The 20,198-nt window shown below is 44.1% G+C and overlaps 2 protein-coding genes across 3 annotated transcripts in view; one reads left to right on the forward strand and one right to left on the reverse strand.

Annotated features, from left to right (window-relative positions):
• CUBN (cubilin) overlaps positions 1-19,922 on the reverse strand; it is a 359,740-nt gene extending 339,818 nt beyond the window's left edge. The window contains exon 1 of one of the 2 annotated variants that reach the window (XM_077490895.1): positions 19,740-19,922. In XM_077490895.1, coding sequence (XP_077347021.1) covers positions 19,740-19,861 — 122 coding nt within the window. In that variant the 5' untranslated portion in view covers positions 19,862-19,922. The remainder of the gene's footprint in view (positions 1-19,739) is intronic. The other variant, XM_077490894.1, reaches the window with a different exon arrangement.
• Positions 505-11,821, forward strand: LOC143997874 (leucine-rich repeat-containing protein 14-like). Its single transcript, XM_077493708.1, has 4 exons — positions 505-555; positions 2,527-2,855; positions 3,811-4,431; positions 11,269-11,821. The coding sequence occupies exons 1-4, from the start codon at positions 505-507 to the stop codon at positions 11,819-11,821; spliced, it is 1,554 nt and encodes a 517-aa protein (XP_077349834.1).
• Positions 19,923-20,198: the final 276 nt, after the last annotated feature.

Raw genomic sequence — 20,198 nt, forward strand, 5'->3', positions numbered from 1 at the left:
CCTTAAAGCGGGAGTCCGCCGGGAGTCCGCGTTTTTTTTTTTTTAAAAGCCAGCAGCTACAAATACTGCAGCTGCTGACTTTTAAAATAGTGACACTTACCTGTCCAGCGCGCCCGCGATGTCCGCACCCGAAGCCGATCTCTCGATCGTCTCTCGGGTGCTGCCGCCGCCATCTTGGGTATGGGAATCAGGAAGTGGAGCCGTTCGGCTTCATTTCCCGGTTCCCTACTGCGCATGCGCGAGTCGCGCTGCGCAATAAGGATGGACCCGCTGCCTCTGGGATCTGTGTGTTTCCCAGCAGGCAGCGAGGGACTTTCGGAAAGGGCCGTAGATTCACGCCCCTTTCCGCAGAGAGCTATCCCGGAAGTGGGTGCAGATACCTGTAATGTACAGGTACCTGCACCCCCCTCCCCCCTGAAAGGTGCCAATTGTGGCGCCGGAGGGGGGGAGGATTCCAATGAGCGGAAGGTCCACTTTAGGGTGGACCTCCGCTTTAACATAGAGATGGCATTAGAAGCCATGCAAGGTTATCATCTACTGACCAAGGGAGAAAGTGTAGATAAAAAGAAGGAGGGGTCCATGGACAGAACCCTTGAAGACCACTACAGAAAGAGAAGGAGGAGAAGAGGAGATGGACTGGGTGCTGAGGATTTTGGTGGGCCTTAAGGGCTGTGCGTTGGCGTGTGCCCTGAGGTGAAAGTGAAAGGGAGCAGCAGAGCAGGTCCAATGCTATGGAAGTCTCAGGCTTCCATAAGAGCCCTGCATTGGCGTGCGTGGCGTGCCCTGAGGGGAGGTTGACGCACAACTGTGCAGACCTAACACAATACTACAGAAGCTGAATACCTGGCTCCCATTAGGACTGTCCACAGTGCCCATTATTAATTCCACCCAGACCAGGTGGCACATGCGGATGCAGGACCAGTCAGGCCAGGGGGATCTCTCCCTGACGCCACATTGCTTACTGTGTGTAGCCCGGTGCAGGACCCCCCCCCCCCAGTTCCTGTGGGTGAGAACACCACATCATAGGGTGAGTGTGTCCAAATTGTACAGTGGGAGGATCTTAAAGGGACATTGTTCAATAAAACCAGGAATGCATAACACAGGGTTCAGGAGAGCTTAATACACAGAGCGCTGGGTTCAGGAGAGCGTAATACAGAGCACTGGGTTCAGGAGAGCGTAATACAATGAGCGCTGGGTTCAGGAGAGCGTAATATAATAAGCGCTGGGTTCAGGAGATCGTAATACACAGAGTGCTGGGTTCAGGAGAGCATAATACACAGAGTGATGGATTCAGGAGAACGTAATACACAGAGTGCTGGGTTCAGGAGAGTATAATACACACAACGCTGGGTTCAGGAGAGCGTAATACAATGAGCGCTGGGTTCAGGAGAGTGCCATTCACAGATCACTGGGTTCAGGAGATCGTAATACACACAGAGTGCTGGGTTCAGGAGAGCATAATACACAGAGCGATGGATTCAGGAGAACGTAATACACAGAGTGCTGGGTTCAGGAGAGCATAATACAGAGAGCGATGGGTTCAAGAGAGCATAATACACAGAGCGCTGGGTTCAGGAGAGCACAATACAATGAGCATTGGGTTCAGGAGAGCGTAATACACAAAGCACTGGGTTCAGGAGAGCGTAATACACAGAGTGCTTTGTTCAGGAGAGTATAATACACAGATTGATGGGTTCAGGAAAGCGCAATACAATGAGCAATGGGTTCAGGAGAGCTTAATACACAAAGCGCTGGGTTCAGGAGAGCGTAATACACAGAGCGCTGGGTTCAGGAGAGTGTAATACACAAATCGATAAGTTCAGAAGAACATATTACAGAGTGCTGGTTTCAGGAGAGCGCAATAAACAGATCGCTGGGTTCAGGACAGCGTAATACACAGATCATCAGTGCCCAGCCATCGGTGCAGCCTTTCCTGTGCCCATCAATGCAGCCTGATCAGTTCCCATCAGCTCAGCCTCACCAGTGCCCATCATTGCAGCCTCAAGCCACCAGTGCCCATCACTAGCATGCCCAGACATCTGAAGAGTAGAGCCGCCGCAGCCGGTTTACACAGAGCGGGCCGTAGTGCAGCCGAGTGACACATGAGGTCCCGATACCTGGACCAGGTAGACTTCTATGATGGATAGCTCAACCGCTCCGGGAGGCGGGACCTCGTGTGTCACTTGGCTATGGTCAGTAAGTGGAAGATGGATATCCCCAGATGCTCTGTAAAAGGGCAGTGACGCCACTGAGTAGCTCGCTGTCACTTGTAGCACAGAAGTCAGACTCCTGTGTTTACAAGTGACAGAAAATAACAGTGACAGTGAGTCTGGCCAGCCAGGGCCTATTTTAAGGAAGGGGCCTGGTGCTGCAGCTCCAATGGCCCCTATGTCAATCCGGCCTTGGTGGTCAACTGTATCAAAGGCAGCAGAAAGGTCTAATATTATGTCAAATATAATAGAAAACAATATGACAATTTTTCCCTTATAATGTTTTGCTATCTGAACTCTGTGTTTGTCTTTTCAGGATCAGGAACAAAGAAAAGCCATGCCATCCCTGGTATATTTGTGCGCACAGAAGGTAGTGAGTGACCAAGCCTCCTTGCGCATGATGCTGGATTCCATTCCCTGCAATCTCTACGGACCGCTCTTCACTGCTGCTTTCCTGAGGAGGAAGACTTTGATACTGCAGGACTTGGTGCAGCGATGGCCCTTCTCCAACCTCAGTTTCCAGAAGCTTCTACCTGGCAACCTCACTCAGTTCCACCTTCTCTCCAACCGTATGTCCATGGAAGCCATCATAAGGGGTGTCGTGGCTTACCTGAGTGATTCACTAAGCAGAGAGAATCAGGAGAGGTAATTGACTTATCCTGCAGGAGGAGCAGCGAGACACCTGAGAGAGGGAAGCTGAGAATTTAAACCACCAGCATCCGGCCATAACTGTAAAATTTAGTAAATCTCACACAGAACCATTTCATGAAGGACTTTGAGTCATGCCGCATACACACAACCGGACTTTTCGAGGGACTAGGTCCGACGGTCTTTCCGACAGACTTTTGGCGGAGTTCCGACGGACTTTCCGAATGAACGGACTTGGCCACACACAATCACAACAAAGTCGGAACGTGATGACGTACGACCGGACTAGAATAAGGACGTTCATAGCCAGTAGCCAATAGCTGCCCTAGCGACGGTTTTTGTCCGTCGGACTAGCATACACACGAACGGATGTCTCGGTCCGGTGGAGTTCCGGTGGAAAAAATGAAAACATGTTCTATTTCTAAAGTCCGCCGGATTTTTGGCAAGCAAAGGTCCGATGGAGCCCACACACGATCGAATTGTCCGACGGACTCATTCCGTCGGACCTTTGCTGTCAAAAAGTCCGGTCGTGTGTACGCGGCATTACCTGCTCCAGCACAGAGATCTCCACAAGTCACCAGGAAAACCTCTACAGAGAGAGATAGCATTGCCAATGTTGATCTTTTGAATATACTAGTTGCCTAAAGCCGCTGGATCAACATGACAGACAGGGAACTTGTATTTTCAGAAGAATTTTACAATGGCAGCTTACATTCTCTGTAGAGGCTTCCTTTAAATTTAGAAAGTTTAAATCTCCAGCCGCCACTAAATGCCAGAATATGAGTTTTTAGTTGGGATTCCTCTTTTTAGATAGAAAGGTAAATGTTTCCTTTATGCAAGGGCCTTAAAGGTGCACTCCACTCTTAAGTGAAATAGCTTACATGCAGTTTGTGGACATCCAAAACATTTTCTACTGCTCCATTTATATATATTTTTCTCTCTTGTTGTGCAGGAGGCAGCGGTTGCGTATCCTAGATATAATGAATGCCTGTAGCTTCAACCTGAATGGAGACCGCAGTCTCACTGTGTGTTCACACATGCTGACCCTGGCTAAGGCATGTATTGATCTCGATAAGAGATGCCGTGATGAAGCCATGCAAGCAAGGAAGAGAAGTGATTTCACGTTGGCCCCACAAACTTCCCTCAACACCGTTTATGTAGAGGTTTGGATTAACAGCTTTAAATATAGAAAAATGTACCCTATCCTGAAGGAGGCACTCCAGGCGAGCGTGCATGGCCCCCTGCGCCTGTGTTTCCGCGACCTTCATTTCTATATGCAGCCCGTGTGTAAGACAGTGGAGCTGCTGGAGCTCCTGAACCCAGCAGGGGTGCGCATGATTGAACTGTACAAAATCACCCTAGGTGAGCTCAACATCATTCTGCCCACCATGGTCAAATTCTCCTCCCTGCGCAGCCTCAAATTGCCCCTCTGCCTTAACAGCAGCCAGAGGCTAACCTGTAACACAGAGGACGCCATGAAGAAATTCGCCACACTCATCGGACAGCTCAGATCCCTGAAGGAGCTAAACCTTGAATTTTCCTTCCTATCGGGGTGCCTACAGCAGCTGCTGGGGTGAGACTGCAATTTATCTTCAGAAACAATATGGAAAATAACAATGTAAAATGATGGGAGAGGCACTTAAAGTGGGCCTGTCATTAGATACATTTTTATATGTCTAGTTAAAGCTGATCTTCAGGCTACCCCTCCCCCACCCTCTTCTTTTTTTTTTTATTGCTTTATTTTTTTTTCCATTTAATTCATAAATAGCATTTACATTTTCCAAATATACAAACCATAATAAAAATAATGCATCATATTAGTTAAAAGATCTAAAGAAAGAAAAATAGAAAAAGACCTATTCTTATGACTGCTATTCCGTTGTATCTTCTTTAACCACTTTCAGACCGGACCATTTTGCTGGTAAATGACCAGAGGTCTTTTTACACTTTGGCACTGCGCTGCTTTAACTGGTAATTGCGCGGTCATGCAATGTTGTACCCAAACAAAATTTGCGTCCTTTTCTTCCCACAAATAGAGCTTTCTTTTGATGGTATTTGATTGCCTCTGCGATTTTTATTTTTTGCGATATAAACGTAAAAAGACCGCAAATTTTGAAAAAAAATGATATTTTCTACTTTTTGTTATTAGAAAAATCCAATAAACTCAATTTTAGTCATACATTTAGGCCAAAATGTATTCAGCCACATGTCTTTGGTAAAAAAAAAGTCAATAATTGTATATTTATTGGTTTGCGCAAAAGTTGTCACATCTACAAACTAAGGTACGTTTTCTGGAATTTACGCAGCTTTTAGTTTACGACTGCCTATCTCATTTCTTGAGGTGCTAAAATGGCAGGGCAGTACAAAACCCCCCCAAATGACCCCATTTTGGAAAGTAGACCCCCTAAGGAAATTGATAAGAGGCATGTTGAGCCCATTGAATATTTTATTTTTTTGCCTCAAGCGATTGAATAATGACAAAAAAAAAAATTTTTTTTTTTTTTTACACAAAGTTGTCACTAAATGATATATTGCTCACACATGCTATGGGCGTATGTGAAATGACACCCCAAAATAAATTCTGCTGCTTCTCCTGAGTATGGGGATACCACATATGTGGGACTTTTTGGGAGCCTAGCCGCGTACGGGGCCCCGAAAACCAAGCACCGCCTTCAGGCTTTCTAAGGGCGTAAATTTTTGAGTTCACTTCTCACTACCTATTACAGTTTTGAAGGCCATAAAATGCCAAGATGGCACAAAACCCCCACAAATGACCCCATTTTAGAAAGTAGACACCCCAAGCTATTTGCTGAGAGGCATGTTGAGTTCATGGAATATTTTATATTTTGCCACAAGTTGCGGGAAAATTACAAACTTTTTTTTTTTTTTTTTTTTTTTAACAAAGTTGTCACTAAATGATATATTGCTCATGCATGCCATGGGCATATGTGAAATGACACCCCAAAATAAATTCTGCTGCTTCTCCTGAGTACGGGGATACCACATATGTGGGACTTTTTGGGAGCCTAGCCGCGTACGGGGCCCCGAAAACCAAGCACCGCCTTCAGGCTTTCTAAGGGCGTAATTTTTTGATTTCACTCCTCACTACCTATTACAGTTTTGAAGGCCATAAAATGCCAAGATGGCACAAAACCCCCACAAATGACCCCATTTTAGAAAGTAGACACCCCAAGCTATTTGCTGAGAGGCATGTTGAGTCCATGGAATATTTTATATTTTGCCACAAGTTGCGGGAAAATTACAAACTTTTTTTTTTTTTTTTTTTTTTCACAAAGTTGTCACTAAATGATATATTGCTCACGCATGCCATGGGCATATGTGAAATGACACCCCAAAATAAATTCTGCTGCTTCTCCTGAGTATGGGGATACCACATATGTGGGACTTTTTGGGAGCCTAGCCGCGTACGGGGCCCCGAAAACCAAGCACCGCCTTCAGGCTTTCTAAGGGCGTTACAGTTTTGAAGGCCATAAAATGCCAAGATGGCACAAACCCCCCCCAAATGACCCCATTTTGGAAAGTAGACACCCCTAAATTTAGGGGTACACTAGTGAGACTAGGTAATAAATGGCGGGTGCCCTGAAACTATAAAAAAATAACTAACCAACCAGCGTCACCTGTAACAGTTATATGGTGATCACTGGTGAAAGGGTTAACTAGGGGGCAATCAGGGGGCTTTATGCGGTAGTATATGGGGGTCCCTGGCGCTATAAAAAGCTGCAGCGAACCTAAATACCTACCTGCCTAACTAGCGTCACCTGTGACACTAATACAGCGATCAGAAAAACGATCGCTTATTAGGCTGGGTTCACACTGGAGCGATGCGGGAACGCCACGAATGCGCGGCGGGTTCCCGCATCGCATGCCTCCCGGCGGCAGTTCACACTGCCCTATGCGAACTGCTGGGAGTGTCAGTGAAATGTTACTGACACCCCCAGATCAGTTCGCATATCGCAGTGCGATCTGCAAACTCGGATCGCATGGTGTGAACACCCATGCGATCCGATTCTGCTGCGGGCCAAAAAAAGGGTCCCGTGCGATCGGGCCCCCGACCCGCGGGAGGCAAGGGACGTACATGTATGTCCTTATGCCTGCCCGTGCCATTGTACCGACGTACATCGGCGTGCGGCGGTCGGCAACTGGTTAATATGAACATCCCCACCCTCCCTAGCCTCAGTACACCACTTCGACTAAGATCCTTTAGGCCCCATTCACACCTGAGCGTTTTGTAGCTTGAAGCCTGAAGCTACAAAACGCTGGAGGGGAAAAAATCTATTATTCTAAATGGAGATGGTTCACATCTCCACTCCATGTCGCCTGAAGCCGAATGCCTGAAGCTCAAACAAGTTCTGCACCCTTTTTTGTCGCTCAAATCGGGCAGATTTGGGCGTTTTTCTTCTTTTTACATTGGTGACCTTTTACCCTGCACAAAATCGTGGCAAAAGGCGTTAAAAAAGCCGCAAAATCACGGTAAAAACGCTGCAAAATCGCACCGATTTTATGCCTGAAAACGCTATATTCAGGTGTGAATGGGGCCTTAATGTCAACACTGAGTAAGCAGAAGAATCAGAAAAGAAAAGAAAAAAAAAGAAAAAAGGGAAAGGGGAAAGTTTCCCATTAAGGTAAAAAAGCATATTAAATATTGAGGGGGGAAGGGGGGTGAAATCACCCCTCACTTTCTATAAAGATAGTCCCAGGTTGTCCAACCACTGCCCCCACATTCTCTTGAACTTGCTTTGGTTCCCTTGTCTAATGTAGAACACCCGCTCATTTCCTACTACCAAGTTAACAGTCGCGAGCCAGTTTTCTACCGAGGGGGGATTTTGTGGTTGCCAATACTGGGTGATCAATTTTCTCGCCTGAAATAGACATCTTAGCACTGCTTCAGTAATATCGCAGTTTACATTACTCCCCTCTATTAGACCCAGTATACAAGTCTTAACCGTCGCCTCTATTCCAATATTGAAGAAGATGTTGTTTAGATTGTAAATAATCTCTTCCCAGTACCGGAATAGTTTTGGGCATTTCCATATCACATGGATAAAATCCCCAGTCTTCCCACACCTGGAGCATTGGTTATTCATCCGCCATCTCAATGGAAATTTTTTTTAGGAGTATAATAAACTCTATGAATCGAAAATAGATAGGATACCTTCTGTGAAGGGGAGATGGAAACCAGAGTCCCTTGGGCAAGGATCCGATCCCATTCTTGTGTAGTTAATGGCCCTACATCTCTCTCCCAGATCACCTTCCTTTTAATAGTGCCCTTGCGATCTGTTATTCTAGCTTGCAGTCTATTATATAAGCAGGATATCAAGCAGGATATTTGGTTGAATCCCAATTCATCATATGCACCAATGGGGAGATCTGGGACCACTCGAGAATTTGGGATCTAAACTGTGTCTGGATCGCATGTCTAATTTGGAGGTATTTATAAAATGATTTATTAGATAAATCATATTCCTGTTTTAAATCCAAAAAAGTTTTCATGCTGGTGCCCACGTATAGTTGGCGTATTCGATTAATACCCTGGTTTTCCCATTGCTGAGGTCTCGTTATTTTACTTAGTTCTGGATATTTTTCATTATTCCAAAGGGGTGCAAACTCTGATATTCCTTGGTAGCCCAATACGGCCTTTAATGTCTGCCAAGTTTTCATAATTAGAGTCATCGTTGGGGACCTTGAGATGAACAATTCGGCCTCTAAGGCCTCAATCAAAGTTTTGTGTGGCGACCCCTTTAACATCATCTTGCCACTAGCGTTGTCACCCCTCGATGTTGCGTTTCCTGCGAGGTGCTGTAACTGGGATGCCAAGAAATACAGTCTCGGATGCGGGACCGCCATACCCCCTTCATTGAGAGGCAGCTGCAGCATTTAGAGACTAATTCTAGGTTGTCCCTTTTTCCAAATTAGGTCCCTTAATAGGGAGTCTATTCTCTTAAACCATTTCTGGTTTATCCAAACTGGAGAGTTGCGGAGAAGATATAATAGCTGGGGCAACCATATCATCTTACCTAGGCTGCAGTGTCCTGCAATAGACAATGGGAGTCGGCTCCATATATCACCCTTATGTTTCCCGAACCTCTTCTAACTATCCACTGGCATTAAAAAAAAAATAGAAATGCCTTTTTTACTTACCTAAAGCTGCAGTCACGTCACTCTCTGTTCCTGAGTCTTCTGTATTCCTATGTTTACAGAATGCAGGGTCCTTTTACATGGTGTCCACATCACTGCTGACTTGAACACTTCTCATGGGCTCAGGTGACCAGAATTTTACCGATCACGCCCAGTTTTTTGAGGGTGGGACATGGGCGGAGCAGGGGGTGGGAATATAAGCAGCATGTTAAGCGTGCCACTTAAAATGTTGGGTGGGATGGGATTAAAGTTTAACTAAATGCTAAACTTTTTTTTCATTTTGGATAGAGAAAGGGAAGGGTTCTAACCCCCGTTATTTATTTATTTTGCCAATTGTGTCCTATTGGGGGATTTCCCTTCATTTCCTGTCCAATAGCCAAAACAGGAAGTGAGAGGAAATCCCTCCAAAGTGTGGGAATCCCAATGTGCCACCAGGGTCACCAGAACTACTGTCCCCATTGGAAGATTCCCCCTCTATAAGTGTTTTCATGTCAACCCAAAATGTGGGATTTTCTTTTACTTGCACTTTCAGATAACAGTAAACAGGACAAATACAGAGGGTGAGTCTCCCTAATGGGGGCACAGACAGCAATAAAAACTGACAGGTGTTCTAATCCTTCTCCACTCTATCCAAAGCTTAAAGTTTTGCCTTATTTACATTTTAAGGGGGTATGGTCTAATAACACCTGGGCCTGCACTCTTGTCGCAGAGCAAAGTGGGCTCAGGTGCATTGCAGGTCACTGTTGCAGGGTGGCAAATACTCCATAGCCTTACCTCCTGCAACAAAGTATGCAAAAGCTGAGAGGGAAGGGACTAAGAAGACCACATAATATCGGCATGTGAACTCATTAGTAACCCGAGACACCATTTGTTTTCTCCACTGTAGCTAGCGCTCGATCAGAGCGGTACTACAGCTGGAGGGGAAGTCAAGAGAAACCTGGTTTCCCAGTGGTTCCCTCGGCCCCCTTTAGCAGCATTCCGATTAGCTATGCTGCATCCAGGTGACCCTGGTGGTCATCTTGGGTCACACAGAGTCTTTTCAAGGCCCTGACCCCAGATTTTGGTACACATTTGCAAAGTGGCTAGTGTAGGGAGTATGTACCCCCTGTCAGGAACAGCACTAGGGGTAGTGACAGGTTCAAGAGGAGTAGGCAAAGCTAATGGCACTTCTGCAAGCTCCCTCTTGGGTTGGACCGCCCTGGACGTATTCCACCTCCCTTGGGAGGAGCTGACTTCAGCTTGGGCCTACTACCGCTACACTGACTGTAAGTTCCCAGTAGAATGAGCTCCCTCCTGGGCTGCTGTGCTGTTTGCAAAAGTCTTCAATACATCAGTTACTGCATTTTAAGCCTCTCTGTGATTAATGCTTCCGAATGTATTTACACGTGTGTGACACTGCCCAGATAGCAAGCAATTGTGGTGCAAGTTTGAAAATGACTTGTTAAGCTATTGATAGACTTGCCAGGCTTCACAAGTTTGTTGCACAATTGCAGCAAGTCTGCATTGCATGACTCCAGATCAACATTCTTTGCAAACATTCTGTTGCAAGTTCTGGTTCAGTTATGTTGTGCAATAGTCCTCCCGCCACAGGGGTCACTGTCGCTGAATTTTCATGCTGTAGACTTGCAGAGCTCTTGCTGTAGACTCACCACTGCAACTTTGCTCTTGCTAGAGACTTGTCATGCAAATTTGATACAAATTGGAAAAGTGTCAACTAGAACTTGTGCTTCAAGTGCTCTGCAAGTGTACGACTTGCTAGTGAAAATGTGCAGCAAGTGAACAGACTTACAATTCTATAGTGCCACAAATTTGTGGCAGGTTATCCTTGATATCTGGGAGGTCAGCCCCTGCTCCAGCCTCTCACCTTGTCACCTGGTACAAAATTACAATGTTAAAGTCTGATCACTGGGGGAGGGGAGCCTGAGGAAATCATAGGTGCAGGCACTGAACTGGAGCTCAAGGATTACTTTTTTAATGATAAATTGTAGAGCTTTTTTAAAAAAAATTATACAGTCCATGTGAAGTATCAGGTGAGGCGGAACAAACAAAAATGGATGGGAACACATAAAGGTAGGCAGGTTCAGAGTGGGTAATTATGGCAGTGAAATCTTGTTAGAAGATATGAGGACAAGTCATCAGACATCACCTTTAAATATAAATTCTTGATCCTTTAAAATTGCTGTCAGCTCCTAACCTGACTGAATTGCTCCTGAATTCTCCATATGATAATGCTGTGCACACCTTTTCTTTTAAGGGGAATACAAGAGCCGCTGGAGAATTTGGAATTGGGGCAATGTGAACTGCTCCCGGTAGATTTATATTATTTGTCTGAAAGCCCCCACATCTCCACGCTTAAGAAGTTGGACCTAAAGGATCATAACCTGTCGAAGCACCTTCTCCCCCCCTTCCTCCAGCTCCTGGTCGCTATCTCTTCCTCCCTCCGTTTTCTGGACATCAGTATGTGTCAGATAAGTGACCACACCCTGACGGTTCTGGTGCCCGCCCTCAGCCGCTGTTCCCACTTGGGATGCCTGGCACTTGCCATGAACCCATTATCTACTCAGGGACTGAGGAGTCTCTCCCAGAACTGTGTGCACCTCCAGGAACTCCAGCTGGTGGTCTATTCGTGTCCACAAGACTGTTATTTTGTTGGCCCGCAGTCTGTCTTCTACATTAACATGGAGAAGCTCAGAGGATTCTTGGCAGAGCTGAATGAGATATTGGTCAGGGCAGAGCGGACGGACATTGTGTGGGCAAGGAATATGTCTGTTCTCCAAAATCCAGTCTACATGAACCTCTGGCGCTGATAACCACTGGAATACACTTGAGTCTCAACTCCAGTCAGAACTGTTTTAAATAAAGACATAGAAGTGGAACAGCCATTTTTTTTTGTTTTACTTTTGGATAGAATGCGGCAAAAATAGAACCTGTCAGGTTTTATTGCTGTCTGTGTCACAGTTACCATTAAATCTGCGACAGTTTGATTTATGGCAAAGGAGGCTTTTTTTGACAAGCAAATGGCTACTCTTTTTTCCTCAAGTTCATTGGATAACAAAAAGGTGGGGTATTTATTACTAATAGCCTCTCTCTAGGGAAAGCAAAAATCTTATCACTAGAGAGACTACAAGGAGGAGGATGGTGGTCCTGATTCCTACGTCGATCTTTAGTTATCACTCGAAGGATGAGCAGCAGGAGGAAGAAGGTCCTGCCTCTTCTATATAGATCTTTAGTTATCACTAGGGATGAGCAGAACACCCCCCCCCCCTCGGTTCTGCTCGCACCAGCACTTGCGAATAGACAACAAATTTGTGCGAACGTGTGAAGACCGTTAAAGTCTATGAGACCCGAATGTGAAAAATGAAAAGTGCTCATTTTAAATGCTTATATGCAAGTTATTGCCATAAAAAGTGCTTGAGGACTCGGGTCAATGCAAAAAAAAGTTTTTAAAACTGTTGTTTTTTCAGGAGCAGTGATTTTAAGAATGCTTAAAGTAAAACAATAAAAATTGAATTACTTTAAATATAATGCTCCGGGGGGGGGGGTGACCTTAGTTTGCCTGTAACCTGTAAAGTAGCAAATTTTTCTCATGTTTAGAAAAGTACTGCAGCAAAATTACATTTCTGAAGGAAAAAATGTAATTTAACAACTTCAGCCTCGGAAGATTTGGCTGCTCAATGACCAGGCGATTTTTTGCTATAGGGCACTGCGCCCCTTTAACTGACAATTGCGTGGTAGTGCGGCGCTGTACCCAAACAAAATTGACATCTTTTTTTTTCCCACAAATAGAGCTTTCTTTTGGTGGTATTTGATCGTCTCTGCCTTTTTTTATTTTCTACGATATAAACAAAAGAAGAGCGACAATTGTGAAAAAAACACAGTGGGGTTGATTTACTAAAGGAAAATTCACTCTGCACTACACATACTTGGAAGTGCAGTCACTGTAGATCATTGTAGATCTGAGGGAAAGCTCTGAAATGAGGGGAAACTCTGCTCATTTTATCATCCAATCATGCGCAAGCTAAAATTATGTTTTTTATTTTCCTTACATGTCCCCCTCGGATCTACAGTGACTTTAGTTCCAAGTGCACTTTCACTTGCTGTGTACTTGTAGTGCAAAGTGGATTTGCCTTTAGTAAATAACCCCCTATCTTTTACTTTTTGCTATAATAAATATCTCACATTTTTTATCAAAAAAACTATATTTTTCTTCAGTTTAGGCCGATATGTATTCTTCTACATATTTTTGGTAAAAAAAAAAAATCGCAATAAGCGTATATTGATTGGTTTGCACAAAACTTATAGCATCTACAAAATAGGGGATAGATTTATGGCATTTTTTTAAATTTTTTTTTACTAGTAATGGTAGCTGCGATTTTTATCGGGACTGTGATATTGCGGCGGACAAATTGGACACTTTTGACACATTTTTGGGACCATTGACAATTATACAGCAATCAGTGCTATAAAAATGCACTGATTACTGTATAAATGACACTGGCAGGGTAGGGGTTAACCCTAGGGGACAAATAAGGGGTTAACTGTGTTCCCTGTGTGTGTTCTAACTGTAGGGGGATGAGACTGTTGGTGTTCATACTTAGTATGAATAAAGGATCTGTCTCTATTACCCTGAAAGAACGGGGATTTGTGTGTTTACACACACAGATCCCGGTTCTCGCTCTGTCACAAGCGATTGCGGGTGCCCGGCGGTCATCGTTCCCGCTGGTCAACCGCATCGGCTCCAGGCAAATGATATGGGCCCAGCCGTGCCATTCTGATGCAGTAAGACTGTGACAGCTGGTTGGCAAGCAGTTAAAATTGCTCACAGCTGTAATGTATTACCAGATCCCGGCAATATACATTAAAAAAACAGCGTGGGTTCCCCCCCCCCAGTCCATACCAGACCTGAAGGGGAACTTCCCGACAATTTTTTTTTTTTAATTGCGTGGGGTCCCCCCCCCCCAAAATCCAAAAATCCATACCAGACCCAAAGGGCCTGGTATGGACAGGGGCAACCCATGCCGTTTTTTTCTTAATTGTGTCGTAGGGCTCCCCTTAACCACTTAAATACACTATATTATATATTGCACACTGCACTATATACTCTGCACTGTATTATATAAACTACACTGAGGGCACTATATACTCTGAACTTTAGTATATATATATGTAGCGCCCTGCTCCTGATGAGCAGACGCTATTGTTTTTTTTTTTTTTTTAATTGTTATCTGAAGCTGTAGTTTGGCTCAGACTAATTTCTCTAAAAGTTCTGGTTTCTGTATCAGTCCAGCTGGGTTGCACGGATTCCCACCTGACCGTAGGTGTCGCTGTCACCATTGGTGGGTGTGAAACAGCAGCAGGCTGGATGCATTGAATGCCGCCTCTTGCTCGGAGATGGTTCAGTGGGTGTGGTTTCCCTGCTGTGCATTCTGGGAGAGGGTATTTAAGGTACCGACACCATTTTTTTGGGTTCGTTTTCCGGGTCCTTGATCCCAACCCCAGGGCTCTCCTGGCTTGGGGTCTGTGTCGCATGGTCTTGCGCCTCGGGCCGGCTGGCCCGAGGCTTCGCAGCTGTGATTTTGGGCCCAGGAATGTCTTGGGGCCTGCTGATCCAGGGGTGGTCCTGTGCTGTCTTGCCTGCGGGGAGAAGCCAAGAAAAGCTGGAGGATCCAGGGGAGGACTTTTCCAGTGGAGGACCGAGCGCAAGGCTGGTGTCTCTGGAGGAGCCTGGAAACTCAGTTTGAGGACACAATCCGGATCAATATCCTTACAGTATCGCTGGGTCGGCTGAAAGAATCTGGTACTGTATGGTAGTTCTTCCTAAAAACTCTCAAAAATCTCTAAGTTCAGTTAACAAGTCTATGGCAGAGACTTTGTTAAGCATTTCATTGGTTGCTAGGTCAAGTGAGAGGGGCCTATCCGGTGACTGCTGGATCCAGTCTGTGGAGCTGTTTGTCCTCTGGATCTAACTAATACCTCTAACCCACAATTACTGGGTGTATGAACTCCCCCTTATACTCTAACCCTCTATTGAAGGACTGTCTTGTGTCTTTCTTTGGTGTTACTCCTAAATAAATCTTCAAAAAGGACCACGTGTCTGATCTATCATCATTTGGGCTACTTTCCACAGGACTCCGCTAAGATGAAGAGGCGAGCAGGTGAGGTAACGGTAAATCCGAATAAAACAAGCAGCTCCTTCGGTGGTTAGTGCTACATATACTATATGGACTGCACTATATACTCTGCTGAAAAATTGGGCCTTAGGTCTTGGTGGTGGCAGAACACCGTAACCCCTCACAGTTACTCTTGTTGGGTGCAGGAAGACTCACCTGCTGTTAAATATTATTTCAGAGGCTGCTTGCCCTCTTTCAGTGGTCTGTGAGCGTCTGTCTGCCTCTCCTTAGAGGCCTTCCGGACATGATGGTTAGGTTTTTTTTAACACCGCACTACACAGTATTATATACTGTGTGCACCGTCTGAAGTGTATTTGAAACTGTACACACTGTATTATATACTCTGTACACCGCAGAATGCACTGTATATATAGGCTACGCTGATTGCAGAGTTTATATATATATATATATATATATATATATATATATACATATATATATATGTGCCTTGCGAAAGTATTCGGCCCCCTTGAACTTTTCAAGCTTTTGCCACATTTCAGGCTTCAAACATAAAGATATAAAAATTTTATTTTTCGTGAAGAATCACCAACAAGTGGGACACAATTGTGAAGTGGAACGAAATCTATTGGATTTTTTAAACTTTTTTAACTAATAAAAAAATGAAAAGTGGGGCGTGCAAAATTATTCGGCCCAGCAGGAAATTGTGTGAACCCAACCTAATGCCCCGTACACACGATCGGAAATTCCCCCTGCAAAAGTCTGATATTCTGACCGTGTGTATGCTCCATCGGACTTTTGCTGGTGGCATTCCCGCCAGCAAAAGATTGAGAGCAGGTTCTCTATTTTTCCGATGGAAAAAGTTCTGATCGGAAATTCCGATCGTCTGTAGCGATTCCGACACGCAAAATTCCTGTGCGTCACTCGGAAACAATTTGACGTATGATAGGAAGCATTGAACTTAATTTTCTCGCCTTGTTGTAGTGTTGTACATCCCCACATTCTTGATGGTCGAAAGTTCAGAGAACTTTTGTGTGACTGTGTGTATGCAAGCCAAGCTTGAGCAGAATTCCGGCGGAAAACCATCCAAGATTTTTCCGACGAAAACTTAAATCGTGTGTATGTATTAGGCTTCATTCACACCTGAGTGTAGCGATTTACTGACATTTATTTGTTTTTGTGGCTTTTTAAAGAATTTTAGAAGTGTATTACAAGCGTAAGGCTTATATATGTTAACGGGGGCCATTGAAACAATTGGGATTTGGCTTATTGAGCGTTTTAAAACTACTAGCTTCAAGCAGAAATTCGCTAGGTGGTCAACAGCAGGCCTAAAAGTTCATCCTCCCTTGTGAAATGACAGCCAGGCAGTAGCTCAGCATTAACTGATTACGTTATTCTGGTTTATTGAAGGACCATAAAGGTTATACTTGAGCCTCGGGACACCCATCCCTATGCTGCCTTGTGGATAATTCGGCTTTGTAGTGACCAATCCGATTTGAGCTGTGTTTCTCACATGTAGTAGAAGAATGATAGAATCTGATTGGTTACTATAAATAATACATTTTCAAATGCAGATAAGATGCTTGAACACCCACATAGTCATCAATAGATGTTATGAAAAAATCAGGCATAAACATTTTTGGATTACTGATCTATATCTTCTGGATTAGGTCAGAGGAGTTGGAGCTTTAATAACCAGAATTAGGGCACATAAAAGCAACTATTGAGACCATAATGTGTTTAACTGCTTCAGCCCCGGAAGAATTTACCCCCTTCCTGACCAGAGCACTTTTTGCGATACGGCACTGCATCCTTTTAACTGACAATTGCGTGGTCGTGCGAAGTTGCACCCAAACAAAATTGATGTCCTTTTTTTCCCACAAATAAAGCTTTCTTTTGGTGGTATTTGATCACCTCTGTGGTTTTTATTTTTTGCGCTATAAACAAAAAAGTGTCACAATTTTGAAAAAAAAAGCAATATATTTTTTACTTTTTGCTATTATAAATATATATTTATATACATGAAAAGATATAATAAAACCTTTACAAAAAAGTGAGGGGTGTACTCACTTTTGTGAGATACTGTAGAGGAATCAGGACCTCCTTCCACTTGTTGGTGATCCCTCTAGTTGCAACTAAAGATCTATATAGAGGAATCAGGACCTCCATTGTTGTGCTGGAATACCCTCTAGAGATAACGAAAAATCTACATAGGAATCAGGACCTCCTGTCTCCTCCTGGTGACGCCTCTAGTGATAACTAGGGATGAGGTTCGAGTTTGAGTCAAACATCGGGTGTTCGCCGAACAGTGACTTTTATGGGGCGTTCATGGCAAATTTGAGCGTCCCATAATGCACTGCAAGACCGCAGTGCATTGCTGTATGATGATTGGCTAAAGGATACACCTGACCTGCATGCTTTGGCCAATCACAACACGCTCCTCAGCGAGAGCCATAATTGGGCAAAGGCAGGGTGCCTTTGGCCAATCATGGCTCAGGGGGACTAAGTCCACGCTCCACACTATATAAGGCTGCTTACACAGCACCCATATAGTGGGTTATAGTGGATAGAGATAGAGAGATTGAGCTAGATTAGGCAGGCAGGTTAGTTAGTGGCAGTGTATTTGATATCTATATATATACACAGTCAGACTAGTGTGTGTGTGTATGTATATATATATATATATTCTGCATTCAGTGTAGCCTATATGTATAGTGTAAACCCTATAGTCAGTCAGTACAGGCAGTGTATTTGATATATATATATATACAGTCTAATAGTATATATATATATATATATATATATATATATATATATATACTCTGCATTCAGAGTAGCCTATATATACTGTGTAAAATATATATATATATATATATATACAGTGCCTTGCGAAAGTATTCGGCCCCCTTGAACTTTTCAACCTTTTGCCACATTTCAGGCTTCAAACATAAAGATATAAAAATTTTATTTTTTGTGAAGAATCACCAACAAATGGGACACAATTGTGAAGTGGAACGAAATCTATTGGATATTTTAAACTTTTTTAGCAAATAAAAAACTGAAAAGTGGTGCGTGCAAAATTATTCGCCCCCTTTACTTTCAGTGCAGCAAACTCACTCCAGAAGTTCAGCGAGGATCTCTGAATGATCCAATGTTGTCCTAAATGACTGATGGTGATAAATAGAATCCACCTGTGTAAAGTCTCTGTATAAATGCACCTGCTCTGTGATAGTCTCAGGGTTCTGTTGAAAGCGCAGAGAGCATCATGAAAACCAAGGAACACACCAGGCAGGTCCGTAATACTGTTGTGGAGAAGTTTAAAGCTGGATTTGGATACAAAAAGATTTCCCAAGCTTTAAACATCCCAAGGAGCACTGTGCAAGCGATCATTTTGAAATGGAAGGAGTATCAGACCACTGCAAATCTACCAAGACCTGGCTGTCCCTCTAAATTTTCAGCTCAGACAAGGAGAAGACTGATCAGAGATGCAGCCAAGAGGCCCATGATCACTCTGGATGAACTGCAGAGAACTACAGCTGAGGTGGGAGAGTCTGTCCATAGGACAACAATCAGTCGTACACTGCACAAATCTGGCCTTTATGGAAGAGTGGCAAGAAGAAAGCCATTTCTCAAAGATATCCATAAAAAGTCTGGTCTAAAGTTTGCCACAAGCCACCTGGGAGACACACCAAACATGTGGAAGAAGGTGCTCTGGTCAGATGAAACCAAAATCCAACTTTTTGCCCACAATGCAAAACGATATGTTTGGCGTAAAAGCAACACAGCTCATCACCCTCAACACACCATCCCCACTGTCAAACATGGTGGTGGCAGCATCATGGTTTGGGCCTGCTTTTCTTCAGCAGGGACAGGGAAGATGGTTAAAATTGAGGGGAAGATGGATGCAGCCAAATACAGGACCATTCTGCATGAAAACCTGTTGGAGTCTGCAAAAGACCTGAAACTGGGACGGAGATTTATCTTCCAACAAGACAATGATCCCAAACATACAGCAAAATCTACAAAGGAATGGTTCACAAATAAATGTATCCAGGTGTTAGAATGGCCAAGTCAAAGTCCAGACCTGAATCCAATCGAGAATCTGTGGAAAGAGCTGAAAACTGCTGTTCACAAACGCTCTCCATCCAACCTCACTGAGCTCGAGCTGTTTTGCAAGGATGCAGGGGCCCGGTGCATCTCCATTCACTGTTTCAGTCCGATTTCAGCCCAAATTTTTTAGCTAAATTCGGACCTGAAACAGAGAAAAAGTCGCATCAGAGCCGCAGCAGAGATATGTGAACTGGCTCAATAGAGAGGCGGTCACAATCTCTGACATGCGAATTGGATGCGGGGAAACCTGCATCCAATTTGCATAGTGTGAATCCAGCCTCAGGCATTCAGGTGTCTGATGTTGTCTGACAAATACAAACAATACAAATTGTGCAGCTTTTATGTGCCTTTTTTTATTAATGTCAACCAAAGAGAGCAGGGGGAAAACCGCTACCTTAACTAGAGCCCCACTTTGGCTTAATCCATCACAGGGTTACTATTAGAATGTACATTCTTCTTTAACAAAAAAAATATATATAACACTTACTGATCATAGAGCGTGTCCCTTCTCTGCCTGGATTTCGATGGCTCCCCAAGCTGACATATCAGTCCTGAAATAATTAATAATGCCCCCAGTAAATGTCTTGAGAAATGGCCTGGAGAAAGCATGTTCACAGTTGGCTTTCCCCAGGCAGTAAGGTGAAAGCTGTCATTGAGGCTGAGATATCTCCCTGCATGTACTTTGTCCTTACAGAATCATTCATTCCCACAAACCGGGACAAATAGTTAACACAAGTCCTTCATTTACATTAATTGTTCAACTCAAGTAATGGGAGAGGACAAAGTGCTGACTGCTTACATTTCAGATGTGTGGAGCATTATTGTTTGAAATCTGTCAACTTGATGACCTTTGTGACAATTCAGGAGCTGCTATGAGTACGATTATGCTAATAACCAATTGAAGCAAGTGGAGACTGGTGACACTACTACAGTGATAACCTGACAC

This window comes from Lithobates pipiens, unplaced genomic scaffold (assembly GCF_037356315.1).
Source record: "Lithobates pipiens isolate NorthernLeopardFrog02 unplaced genomic scaffold, aLitPip1_a1.2 Scaffold_19, whole genome shotgun sequence".
Classification (NCBI taxonomy): domain Eukaryota; kingdom Metazoa; phylum Chordata; class Amphibia; order Anura; family Ranidae; genus Lithobates; species Lithobates pipiens.

Coding starts and splice junctions, on each gene's coding strand:
- LOC143997874 (XM_077493708.1), top strand. CDS start 505: ATGGCATTAGAAGCCATGCAAGGTTATCATCTACTGACCAAGGGAGAA. Junction 556..2,526: donor TACTGACCAAGGGAGAAAGT/GTAGATAAAAAG, acceptor TTGTCTTTTCAG/GATCAGGAACAAAGAAAAGC. Junction 4,432..11,268: donor TGCCTACAGCAGCTGCTGGG/GTGAGACTGCAA, acceptor TTTTCTTTTAAG/GGGAATACAAGAGCCGCTGG.